This window comes from Anomaloglossus baeobatrachus, chromosome 4 (assembly GCF_048569485.1).
Source record: "Anomaloglossus baeobatrachus isolate aAnoBae1 chromosome 4, aAnoBae1.hap1, whole genome shotgun sequence".
Classification (NCBI taxonomy): Eukaryota; Metazoa; Chordata; class Amphibia; order Anura; family Aromobatidae; genus Anomaloglossus; species Anomaloglossus baeobatrachus.
The window spans coordinates 366,294,443-366,308,718 of NC_134356.1; the positions used below are offsets into that span (position 1 = coordinate 366,294,443).

The 14,276-nt window shown below is 44.2% G+C and overlaps 1 protein-coding gene across 1 annotated transcript in view; it reads left to right on the forward strand.

The window, feature by feature from the left end:
• Positions 1 to 14,276, forward strand: part of LAMB4 (laminin subunit beta 4) — a 225,831-nt gene that overhangs the window by 137,229 nt on the left and 74,326 nt on the right. Inside the window, exons 21-22 of the mRNA XM_075343475.1 lie at positions 6,228 to 6,385; positions 9,519 to 9,740. Coding sequence (XP_075199590.1) covers positions 6,228 to 6,385; positions 9,519 to 9,740 — 380 coding nt within the window. The remainder of the gene's footprint in view (positions 1 to 6,227; positions 6,386 to 9,518; positions 9,741 to 14,276) is intronic.

Consider the following 14,276-nt stretch of genomic DNA (forward strand, 5'->3'; position numbering starts at 1 on the left):
TTTGCAAAAATAACAGCCTCTAGTCGCTTCCTGTAGCTTTTAATGAGTTCCTGGATCCTGGATGAAGGTATATTCGACCATTCCTGTTTACAAAACAATTCCAGTTCAGTTAAGTTTGATGGTCGCCGAGTAGGGACAGCACGTTTCAAATCATCCCACAGATTTTCAATGATAGTCAGCTCTGGGGACTGGGATGGCCATTCCAGAACATTGTAATTGTTCCTCTGCATGAATGCCTGAGTAGATTTGGAGCGGTGTTTGATCATTGTCTTGCTGAAATATCCATCCCCTGTGTAACTTTAACTTCATCACTGATTCTTGCACATTATTGTCAAGAATCTGCTGATACTGAGTTGAATCCATGCGACCCTCAACTTTAACAAGATTCCCGGTGGCGGCATTGGCCACACAGCCCCAAAGCATGATGGAACCTTCATCAAATTTTACTGTGGGTAGCAAGTGCTTTTCTTGGAATGCCTTGTTTTTTTGCCTCCATGCATAACGCCTTTTTGTATGACCAAACAACTCAATCTTTGTTTCATCAGTCCATAGGACCTTCTTCTAAAATGTAACTGGCTTGTCCAAATGTGCTTTTGCATACCTCAGGCGACTCTGTTTGTGGCGTGCTTGCAGAAACGGCTTCTTTCGCATCACTCTCCCATACAGTTTCTCCTTGTGCAACGTGCGCTGTATTGTTGACCTATGCACATTGACACCATCTGCAGCAAGATGATGCTGCAGGTTTTTGGAGGTGGTCTGTGGATTGTCCTTGACTGTTCTCACCATTCTTCTTCTCTGCCTTTCTGATATTTTTCTTGGCCTGCCACTTCTGGGCTTAAGAAGAACTGTACCTGTGTTTTTCCATTTCCTTACTATGTTCCTCACAGTGGAAACTGACAGTTTAAATCTCTGAGACAACTTTTTGTATCCTTCCCCTGAACAACTATGTTGAATAATCTTTGTTTTCAAATCATTTGAGAGTTGTTTTGAAGAACCCATGATGCCACTTTTCATAGGAGATTCAAATAGGAGAACTACTTGCAAGTGGCCACCTTAAATACCTTTTCTCATGATTGGATACACCTGCCTATGAAGTTCAAAGCTGAATGAGGTTACAAAACCAATTTAGTGCTTTAGTAAGTCAGTAAAAAGTAGTTAGGAGTGTTCAAATCAAGAAATTGATAAAGGTGCCCATACTTTTGCACCGGTCAAATTTTGTTTAAATGCGGATTGCACATTTTCTGTTAGTACAATAAACCTCATTACAATCTAGAAATATTACTCAGTCCATCAGTTATTAGATATATGAAACTGAAATAGCTGTTGCAAAAAACGAAAATTGTTATAAAGAAAAAAGATTAACATTAATAGGGGTGCCCAAACTTTTTCATATGGCTGTATATATATATATATGCATTTATATAATATAAAAACCAACTAGAAGGACCAGAACTGCACTACTGGATGGTATCCAACCAGCTGCAAATAAATAGGAAAAGTCCTGCCGTTTGCGCTCCCTCTGGCACACGTGTTTACCCTCTAGAAAATCAGAAATCCAAAAGGCAGTTCACAAGAAAGAATAAGGGAACACTTGGCGACATTAAAACATGGTTCCTAACTTGAATACAGGCTGTTTGCTGTATAAAGCTGAGTGTATGTGTGTATGTGTGTGTGTGTATATATGTCCGCTAAAGGAATCCACACCGTCGCATTTACAATCACGAAATTATGCACAGACGCCCCATGTGACCAGGGAACGTCATAGACTATGTTTTGACAGGAAAATTTAACCCCGAGCTTTACAGTTACTCTCCAAAAAACATGTCTCCATTAAACTGAGTGGAGGTGGGATCTAGAGGCTATTAATAGCAACTGTCAGTGGTTGCTATAGGAACAAAATAAACTGTTAGTATAAGAAGCTTAAGTGTGAGGTAATAAGATGTCGGTGGGGAGACGGATAGAGTAACACAGAAAAAGACAGACAGACAGAGACACAAACAGACAGATGGGGAAAGAGACAGATGGGAAAAGAGACAGATGGACAAAGAGACAGACGGGCAAAGAGACAGACAGGCAAAGAGACAGATGGGCAAAGAGACAGATGGGCAAAGAGACAGACCTAGAAAGAGACAGCGATGGAAAGAGACAGACGGGCAAAGAGACAGACGGGCAAAGAGACAGCCCTGGAAAGAGACAGCCCTGGAAAGAGACAGATGGGCAAAGAGACAGACGGGCAAAGAGACAGACGGGCAAAGAGACAGACGGGCAAAGAGACAGACCTGGAAAGAGACAGACCTGGAAAGAGACAGACCTGGAAAGAGACAGACGGGCAAAGAGACAGACCGGGCAAAGAGACAGACCGGGCAAAGAGACAGACGGGCAAAGAGGCAGACGGGCAAAGAGGCAGACAGGCAAAGAGGCAGACAGGGAAAGGGGCAGATGGGGAAAGGGGCAGATGGGGAAAGGGGCAGACGGGGAAAGAGACAGACGGGGAAAGGGACAGGCCTGGAAAGAGACAGATGGGGAACGAGACTGACAGATAGAGACAGACAGACACAGAGAAAGAGAGACACGGAGATAGAGAGAAACAGACAGAGAGGCTGATACAGAGAAACCGATAAACAGAGACAGACACACAGAGACAGACAGAAACTCGAAGAGCAACAGTTACTATCCCGGGCAACGCCCGGGTACTTCAGCTAGTAATATATAAAATATAGATGCTGCTTGCTGTATATATATATGGGGACCAGAATCTGGCCCTTTAAAATGGTGGTAGAAGGGATAGGGGGATTAGAGCAAGCTTACCAGTCTCCTGCACTGCAATAGCGCTACTTCTTGGGTCGCTCATTATCCTTCATACATATGCACTGCTTCCCCGCCCACCGGTAGTCCAGCGTCTCTATCTGCTGTTAGGCAGCACCCACACTCTGTGTAAGATTGTGTCTGACTGCTTGCAATCGCACACGCTGTCTATTTATGTAAGTTGGTGTAAAAATAAATAAATAAAAAATTGGTGTAGGGTCCCCCCCATATTATATCAAGCACAGCTAAAGCATATGGCTACAGGCTGAAGCCCCCCCCTCTTGGCTGTGTATCAAAATATAAGGGACCGAATGCAGATTTTTTTTGTGTTAATTATTTAAAGAAATAATTTTAAAAAAAACTGTGCAGTCCCCCCAATTTTGATACCAAGCCATGATCAAGTCAACAGCGGGAGGTTGTTATTCTCAGGCTGGGGAGACCCATGAATATTGGGTCCTCCTAGCCGAAAAATAGCAGCTTGCAGCTCCCCAGGATTGTCACATTCATTAGATGTGACAATCCTGGAACTTTACTAGGCTCATCCCGATTGCCCTGGTGCAGTGGCAATCGATGTAATATAAGGGGTTAATGACAGCTCTCAGCTGCCACTAAGCCCTAGATTAGTAATGGGAGGCGCCTCTGAGGCCCTCCCATTACTAATCTGTAAGTGAAAAGAAAGAAACACAAACACCGAAAAATCCTTTATATGAAATAAAATATAAAAACCCCTCTTTCTACAGTTTATTATCCCCCAAAAGATCTACTTCCAGCGTAATCCCTATGAGGTCCCACTGAAGGCACAGCATGCGAAAAGTACTGAAGGCACAGCATGCAGGCACAGAACATGACTGCATGCTGTTGGCTTCAGGCAGAGACTGACTGAGCCAGGCGATGAATGGTGACATCACTCAGGTTATTTGCGGTCAAAGCTGAAGATTCCCACAATCCCCAACCTGTGATCACAGGTAACCTGGCCTCATGCAGCCAAGATAAGCACACGGCTGGGGGCTGCAGCCTGTAGCCGTATGTCATATCTGTACTGGGTATCACAATATGGGGGGACCCTACGCCAATTTTTTTTTATATATTTGTTTATTTTTACACCAATATACATAGGCAATCAGACATTATTTCTATCCAGCTATGAATTTGGTCCTAATGGTTGCCAAGTATGAAAAGCACAGTATATTCTATGAGTGCATGTTGTGGAGTATGCAAAAACATCTTCAATATCTAAATCAGAAAGAGGTTTTGTTGACCGTAGTCAATAGCAGACCTAGAGTTCTAATTTTTCACTGGAAATTAACTAAATAATAACAAAGAAAAACATTTTACATTTCTCATTTTACAGAATGTGACTGTGATACCCATGGGTCAATGAGCACATTGTGTGATGAGGTGACTGGACAATGCAAATGCCGCAAAAACATACGAGGACACCGCTGTGACAGCTGCGTGCAAGGATATTATGGATTTCCAAATTGCCGACCCTGCAAATGCAATGGAAATTCAGAGATCTGTGACCCAGTAACTGGCGCTTGTAAGGGCTGCAAGGGATTTACAAATGGAACCAACTGTGAACGGTACGGAAACATGGCAGTGTAAAAATGTGTGTGTGCTGACCATGGATTTGTCTTTTGAATATTCAAATATCTAGTTTAGCTTTTAAAGAATTATATTGTAATAGTAAAATTGATATTCCTAGTATATCATTACATATTGAAAAATCACATCCTTCTCTACAATATTTCAAAATCATAACTTATAGTTTGGTGGTGTGTACACCTAGTTTAAGCAAAAAATTCAGTAAAAGAAAATAATTGTGAATAAAAATGATGACATAATGAGGAAGAACATACAATGCTCAGCATAAATGAGTACACCCCCTTTGAAAAGTAAAATTTTAATCAATATCTCCCTGAATTCAATATTTTTTTTCAAAATGTTGACAAGACTGAGATTCATAGAATATTTTTTAACTCATAACATGAAAGTAATGTTAATAATATAACTTTCATTACAATATTTTCAGTTTTACTGAAATTGGTTGTTCCAAAAAAGAACACACCCCACATCAAAACAACTACATCTACTATTTTGTATATGACCTCCATGATTTTTACGAACAGCAACAAGTCTTCTAGGCATAGAATGGGCAAGTTGGTGACCTATTGCAACATCTACTGTATCTTTTTGCATTCTTTAAGAATGACCTCAATTAGAGCCTGGATGTTGGAGGGAGAATCATGACAACTTTCTCTTCAGAATCCCCCATAGGTTTGGGTTCATATCAGGAGACATACCTGACTACTGAACCACTTTCACCCTGTTAAAAAATGCAACAGATGATTTTTATGGATATTTGTCATGTTGGAAAACTGCAAAAGGCACAGATTGGTGGTAGTAGCTTCTCTTTCAATATACTGTAGACCAGTAGGTCTGTGAATTAATGATAATGAAATGTACTTCTCCGACATCAGCAATGCTATTGTAACCAGCCCCTCATAAGGACACTGCCCCCACTATGTTTCACTGTAGGCACTATGCACTTTTCTAAATTCATTTTTCCTTCAGTAGACAAATACACATCATCTGCTCTGTTTCAAACCAATTAGCATTCGAGTTTATAAAGCTTCAATTTAGAAAACATGCATAAAAATTATTATATTGTCAAAATGCTTAATAAAAATTAAAAAATTAAAAATAAAAAACATGCTTAATAAATGTGCATACAGTGTATATCTAAGGGGCACTTTGCACACTACGACATCGCAGGTGCGATGTCGGTGGGGTCATGTCGAAAGTGACGCACTTCCAGCGTCGCTCTCGACTTCGTAGTGTGTAAATCGTAGATGATACGATTAACGAGTGCAAAATCATCGTAATCGTATCATTGATGTAGTGTCGTTTAATTCCATAATTTCGCTGCTGCGACGGTACGATGTTGTTCCTCGCTCCTGCGGCAGCACACATCACTGTGTGTGAAGCCGTTGGAGCGAGGAACATCTCCTACCTGCGTCCCGGCTGCAATGCGGAAGGAAGGAGGTGGGCGGGATGTTTTCGTCCCGCTCATCTCCACCCCTCCACTCCTATTGGCTGCCTGCCGTGTGACGTCGCTATGACGCCACACGACCCGCCCCCTTAACAATTAGGCGGTTCGCCGGCCAGAGCAACGTTGAAGGGTAGGTGAGTGCATGTGAAGCTGCCGTAGCGATAATGTTCGCTACGGCAGCTATCACCATGATATCGCAGCTGCGACGGGGCAGGGAATATCGCGCTCGGCATCGCAAGCATCGGCTTGCGATGTCGTAGTGTGCAAAGTGCCCCTTAGGATCATTCTTGATAGTATAATTATATTGCAAGCCATAACCACCAATAATTTAGCATTATAAACTTAATTAATTATATCCTTTACATCTTAGGTGTATTGATAATTATTATGGTAATCCATTACTGGGACAACCATGTCGCCCATGCATGTGTCCGGGTTCTCCTACAAGCAAGAAATATTTTGCAGATTCTTGTAAGCAAAACAATAAGACTATGGAAGTGACCTGCAATTGTCTTGAAGGTTATACAGGTAACTCACAATTAAATTCAATATCGGATTATGAAATATTTTGAACAAACATACAATTTTATGTTCATTATAATACATATTAAATAATGAGAAATTCAATATGGTTTTCTGTGACCAGAGATCACTGATCTGTTTCATTATGGGAGCTCAAATGACCATTATAAAATTAAAGATAAGCCTATACTGTAGATCACATGCCAAATAGCAAACTTTTCTGATTTAAAGTGCAATTAATTAGGCCAACTATATATATAACATGTATAGTTGTATTAGAACAAAAACATTTGACTGGTAAAGCAAAGTACATGCAATGTTTGTATGACTATTTGTCGCTGAAATGCTACAGATTTATACTAGCTTAATGGGATTGTCCACTACTCGGACAACCTTTTCTCACTCCCCATGCTTGCCCCTATTAAAATACAAAAGCTTATACTTGCCTCATGTGCCGGCCCCATTCTAACTATGTTGCCACTTGAGTTCCCGGAGCTCACGTGAGGTTGTTGCATCTTGCGAACCCCTCACCCAATCACCACTGGCTTCACTATCCGCACCTTCAGACATATAAGTAATCAACAGGGAATGAGCGGCCAGCCGCAACTCCCATTTCCTCTTCATTACATATTCATCTGCAGGCAGGGACAGTGAAGCCAGCGGTGATAGCATGTGGGGCTTGCATGAAGATCTCCAGTGTAATGATGCCGGCAGCGGAGAAGAGCATAAGCTTTTTTATTTTAATGGGGCACACATTTGAGATGAGAAGGAGTTACCCAAGTAGGGGATAACCCCTTTAATATATGTGTGCTGCCCCCGTGTCAGCAGCCTAGCTGCTCGGATCCGGATCCGCGGTGGCTCGAGGGTCACCGGACCCCGGGGGTCGTGCGGCCACTCAAATGAAGGGGAGGTATTTACAGGGGATGTATTAGAGTTTGTGATGCCACCCGTGGTATGTGGTACTTAGGAGTACCACCGCTGCAGTTGGGAGTACCCGGGGATGATGGAATGGGGCAGCCAGGTGTTGTGACCCTCTACGGGTAAGGGGGATACCCTGGGACTCGGTTATGGTGGGGGGGAGTGCCATTGGATGCAAAGGGGTCACTTGCATACGCACTCAGTCCATTAAGCTGACACTGACAACTGGATAAACCAAAGTTCTGGATACCGCTGCCGCTGAGGGGAGCTTAGTTTGGGTCCTGTGATGCCCTGGACTAGCCAGGGGTCACAGGTAGTCCCACTCACCACACCCCACTCTAATAAGGTATTAGCAGCCACACATTGAAACCCTGAGTCGCCCCTCCCAGGTCCTGACGTTCACACCCGGTGGGGCGGAGTCAGGCGGTTGGCCATGCCCACCGAGGAGTTCGGATGGCCTGGGGCGGGAAAACAAGACAGAACAGTGTTGACAGTTGACAGAGGAGGAGTGGAGGAGAAAACTAAGAACTGTCAGGGGCCTGGGTAGGAGCCTAGGTACCCTTTTCGGCCAGGAGGCAGACGGTAGTGGCCGCCTGCAGGAGACCGGGAAGACGATCGGTGGAACCATAAGGGACCGGGACAGTGTAGTGGCCCGCCAGAACCGGGTAGCTAACTGGATACCGGAGCACCAGGCAGGGTACTCAGACCCCAAACTAGTCCAGAAGCCACTGGATCTCAGTCAAATTAACTGATTGCGTTCTGGACCTCAGGGTCCTTTCCCACCTAAGTCCCAATTGAAGGCAACAGCCCAACCAGTACGGTTAAGTGCCACCGCCAAGGGCCAGAGATCCAAACGGCCAGCGTCTGCGGGCAAACGGGCTCATGCGGCATATACAAGTCGGGGAGTGAACTACCGTTGCTTAGGCATAGGAGTCAAAAGTCACTACACAGAGGTGCAGAAGAAAGGCGGACATTACCAACCTTACTAGGAGAACACGCAGCTGGCTGCGGGCACCGATCATCACCGAACTTGGTTTACCATTGACTTTGTGTGGTTATAATCGTGAGTACAACAGTGCCATCAGGCACCGCACCGCAACACTCCACCCTGCACCCCGGCCCTCGCCAACCGGGCCCCGGGACCAACATCCCCTACCCACGGAGGGGTCAACACTTAGCTGCGCCATTACACCACTCCCGGGAGCCCCCATACCTTCATCGCAGCGGTGGTATCTACAATCACCACGACCCGTGGGTGGTGTCACGAACTTTACCAATACCACGGCTTCGGCCATAAACCGTCCATCACACCACCCCTACCTGTAGCGCCAGCAAGATCACCCTCTTTTCGGAGCGACGTGACCCCCGGTCCGGAGGCGCTCGAGCCACCGACAACCCGAGCGCGGATCCGAGCAGCTCGGCAGGCAGCCGAGCCCCCAGGGCGGTACAGTCCCATCCCCAATGGTGCTGCCTGGTGATCCATGACCTGCCTCCTGGCACTAAGTTTACTTCTCTGTTGGTCCCGGTAGTATGAAACCTGCCGGGCCCCGCTCCCCACTATGGCTAAGTGTGGGAGCTTGCTCTCAGGGTTCACGCTTGGGATTTTCTGGATCGTTTTTGGTGGAAAGTCCTATCTTCCTTGTTGCGCTAGTACCCTGATTTTGGAGTGGGTGGGAACGGCTCTTCAAGACTCTGTTCTCCTCGGGTAAATTGTCAGGTTGCCTGAAGCTACTCCCTGACCTAGGGTGCACGTACCCCATCGTGCCCTGGTCCCAGCCCGGTGATGGTGCAAATGCCGCCGGCTGTCCTCCTCGACAGTTCCGTGCCCCTTGCGACCGGGGGTCCAGCCACTTTAGGCCCAGACCACCGTCTGCTACCTAGATTGCTCCTGAGGAGCCCTGCTCTTGACCTCCTCTCACTTTCACTGCTCAAGCTCAACTCTCTCCTAACACTCCTGACCTCCCCTCCCCAACCCCCCTGGTGGGCGACTCTATTCCACTCAAGCCGTCCACTGGTGTGTTTGGTGGGTGTGGTGCAGGGTGTATCTAGGACTTGAGTAGCTGATGTAGGCAACACCATATAATTAGGGACCCTAAACCAAGAGGGAGGTGGATACTGCACGGGAGGGCAGTTTGTGCAATACCCTGTGACAACCTGATAGTCCAGGGGCGTCACATATGTGTTTCATTTAAGCTTTCAACTGTATTCCTTATTTACTTAGGAAAGAACTGTCATGAATGTCCTGATGGCTTTTATGGAAACATAGAAGAAGGGGAAGAGTGTTTACCATGTCAGTGCAATAACAACATCAATGTAAAAGATCCTAACTCATGTGATAAGATTACAGGGGAGTGCTTGCTGTGTATGAAAAACACATACGGTCCGAACTGTGAATCATGTCTACCCGGTTTCTTTGGATCAGGACTTCATCAAAACTGTACAAGTAAGTATACATTATTATTATTATTATTATTTATTATTATAGCGCCATTTATTCCATTTCGCTTTACAAGTGAAAGAGGGTATACATACAACAATCATTAAAGCGGGCTTTACATGCTACGACATCGCTAAAGTGATCTCGTTGGGGTCACGGAATTTGTGACACACATCCGGTCGCTTTAGCGATGCCATTGCGTGTGACACTTGAGCGATTTTGCATCGTCGCAAAAACGTGCAAAATCGCTCATCGGTGACATGGGGGTCCATTCTCAAATATCGTTACTGCAGCAGTAACGAAGTTGTTCCTGCGGCAGCACACATTGCTCCATGTGACACTGCTGGAACGAGGAAGCTCTCCTTACCTGCCTCCCGGTCACAATGCGGAAGGAAGGAGGTGGGCGGGATGTTCGTCCCGCTCATCTCCGCCCCTCCACTTCTATTGGGCAGCGGTTCAGTGACGCTGCTGTGACGTCGCTGTGACGCTGAACGAACCGCCCCCTTAGAAAGGAGGCGGTTCGCCGGTCACAGCGGCGTCGCAGGGAAGGTAAGTAGTGTGACGGGTCCGGGCGATGTTGTGCGACATGGGCAGAGATTTGCCTGTGTCGCACAACCAATGGGGGGCGGGTACGCACGCTGGCGATATCAGTACCGATATATAGAGGATTCTCCCCCTTGAGAAAGCATTAGTACCGTCGCGAAACGCGCGTTGGTGGTGATCCCTCCTATCCGGGTATGTGCATTATGTCTTGAATATCTTTATGCCAATAGCTATGGGTTTTTGTGGGATTTCTTCTGCCATTTTATGGTAGTTCTGGCTGCCTGCCCTTTTATCCTAATGCATTTGCACTCTACATGGTATTATGCTAGATTTGGTTAGGTATCCTTTATTACCATGATGTATACCTTTGATCAGTCTTGGTGACCATACTTTGGGGCACCGTGGTGTTATTACTTTATACATTCCATCTGTGACCATTATATGCCTTAGTTATTGGCGATTCTTGTTCACCTCTCACACGGCTATTTCTGTAATCTTGTATTTTTGGTCACCTCTTCCACGGCTATACATTGTCTATTGTGTCCCATTATGTGCACCATATATGTACTGGCCCACGTTTACGTACATCTTTTTCCTCTCCCACGGCTATTGAAGGTGGTATTGTTCATCCTCATTTGAACATTTTTAGCACATCATGCGAACTATTTCCACCTCTCCCACGGCTATTGGATATTACATCTGCACTATCATTCTATGCCCCTTTGACCTTATGGTAGTTGTTTTTATACTTGCATATTTGCTTGTTTGTCATTTAATAAAAATTACCTCATTGCACAAGATACTCCTTGTCCTCTGTTTTTGCGATATCGCAGTGTGTAAAGCGGCCTTAACAGTACAAAACAGACTGGTATAGGAGGAGAGAGGACCCTGCCCGCGAGGGCTCACAGTCTACAGGGAACATTATTCAGTTATGTGCTGCCTAATTCAGATTCTGTACTGCAATGCTTGTTTTCCAAATTCCTATATAGAATACCCTGTTTAGTGCAGCCCAGTGTAATGTCACATGAGAGGTTCAGATTTTATTTTTTCACAGATTGACAGATATTTTTTGCCATTACATTCTAATATTTTTGTAGCATGGCACGAGGCGATAGTCATAGGAAAGGTACTGTTTTCTTATGCCCTGGTGCCCTGGTACACTACTAATAGTACTGATAGGTGCAATCTTTTGAGAGCTGGCCCAATCTTCAAACCCTTATGATTCTCCACTTTACCAGCCAAATGAACCTTTGAAAATATGGGGGTCTCTCTCTGGGTTTCATAACAAAAAAGCACCACCTGGATTTTAAATAAAATAAATGTTCATCGTGTTGAAAATACTGTAGTAGCTTTAATAGAATTTCATTTCTTGGGTAAAGCAACCACATAACCTCTTCATGTCAATAGGTCTTTTCTTTTCATTTTGAAGGGGAAGAATAGTTAAATAAAGCTTACTCTAGATATGTAAGGAGGGGGAACTGTTGCGGTTGCATTCCTTTCCCTGAAGATATTGTATTGTCATGAGATGTACTGCATTCTGTTCTTCTATAATGCTTCATTTATATTGCATAGCACTTGTATATATAGTTGCCAGACTATAGGGTAAAAGATATTTAAGCCTTCAGACTAGACCACAATGGAAGGATTTATATGATAGGAAAAGAGACAGTTTCTTATGGAAAGTTAGTAAAGAATCAGTGTGTGGCAGAAATGGACATATAGTCTATAGGTCGTCGAGGCCAAATGCTGTGGTTGACCTTTGGCAGGAGAAAAGAGACTGTGTTGGAGATAGCATGGTCCTGAAGTGTTAACCAAAAAACAGTACATGAGACAACGCTGAAGCTAGAGACCGGCCTTCTAATGAAGTAACCCCAGGCAGAAAAGTCTGAAGGCAAGCACTCTTGCAGTAAGGTCCAAAACCTTAAAGGTGATAAGAAGAGAACGACTGGTGCGTGAGCATAGTTGACTTTCTAGGGTGGAGTCTCCCCAAGCAAAAGAGAGCACAAGACTCTTCTCTGACACTGCTGGCTTTCCTCATTCCCCTCCTCTAAGAGGAGAAGAGACATAGATATGGAAGCATCCGGGAGCACAAAGTAAGAGATCCCCGATTCCCTCCTCTATGAGCAGATTGAACATGGAGCTGCAGGAAGGGAAAGTGACAGTCACGAATTGGACTGTAGAGTTAGATTGAGTTGTGCTGAGACTCACAGGACCAATAAGCTTGGAAATAGTCCAGTGGGAACTGGGAATGTATCTGATTATGCTCTGTAGACCTGAAATATGCTGAAAGATATGTGCCCGTTATTTGGTGTATAAAGTTGTTGATGAAGAAGAACCATTTCTTTTTTGAAAACTATTCGGCATCTGGTCCTGGCCAGCTGTCAAGAACAACAACTTGCGGCCTGCATGGACAGAGCGTCAATAGTTCACAAGTACACATACCCAGCCAGGACTGTGTATCGTTCATGTAGCATTCCGGGGCATCTGTAGTCAGTCCCTCACCCATGACTTCCACCTCTTGCCACTCTACAGATATGCCAACATTTCTTTGATATGGATAAAGTTTTATGTAAAGATCACAGGAATGATTAATGTCATAATAAACATATGATGCTGCCACAAAATTAACCCCATGCCATCAAAATGTTCCTAAAGGCTTTGGTTATATTTTTGTTCATTCTTATTGTTAGCGGCGGGTTAATCAGCGTGATGTACACAGCGAGCAACAGAGAATGTTCATTTATTGAGAATTAAGAACATCTAGCTTAGAACATGAGAATAGGATCAGTCTGGTTTCTGGGAGAGGGAGAGAGAAATCTGCTGTGACCTTCAGCTTCCAGCTCCACACTAGAATGAACACACTGGGAGAAGAAGGAGGAACATCCTGTCTGTGAATGAGGACCTTTTTTTTTTTTTTTTAACTTTGTTAACATCTGAACAACATGCATGCAGACATAAAATCACATCATATTAAACAAACAATAGTTGTTGCAATACATACAGATCAATATGCATTAGGCCAACACCCCCACTCAACAACTACTTATTCTGTTATTCCCATAGTGGTTCTCAATCCTTGGAACCTAGGTCATGGCAATGGCTTGGTCAACATATCAGCTATCATTTTATCAGTCTCAGAATAAACAAACTGAATTATGCCACGATCTATCAAATTTCGTAGATGATGATATCTGACGTCGATGTGCTTAGTTCTAGCACTGATCTTTTCACTGCATGCAAGTTTAATGCATCCCTGGTTGTCCTCATATATCACCGTTGGCTGAGTTAACGGTTTACCAAGATCATCCATCAGTTGTCTTAGCCAAATGATCTCCTGACTTGCATAGGCTGCGGACACCTACTCAGCTTCTGTAGATGACAAAGCAACAGATACATGTTTTCTACTAGACCAGGAGATTGAACTTTCTCCAAGTTTAAATACGTATCCGCTTGTGGATTTACGATCATGAGAATCACCAGCCCAATCTGCGTCAGCATAGCCGGTGAGTTTTAGATTTCCTACTGCAGATAATTTTAAACTTACACCTTGTGTCTCTTTTAAATATCGGAGAACTCTTTTAACGGCATTCCAGTCCTTTTGGCGCGGTTTCTCCACATATCTGCACAATATTCCAACTGCTGTTGTAATATCTGGTCGAGTCATAGTCGATATGTATAGAAGTGCCCCCACTGCCTGTTGATATTTCTCATTGTTAGGCAACAGGTCATCTTCTTCCAGTTTCAGGTAGGATGATTCCATTGGCGTTGATACACCTTTGGTTTATTTCATTCCAAACTGATTCAAAATTGAATTAATTTTTGCACTTTGATTTAGAAGAAAACTTCCATCTTCCTCTCTCTGGATATGGATTCCTAGATAATATGTCACATTTCCAAGGTCTTTTGTTTCAAAATGCTGGTTCAAAATTTCAGTAATTTTCCCAATTTCGGCTTCTTCTTGATGAACTACAATTATATCGTCCACATATAAGAGAATAT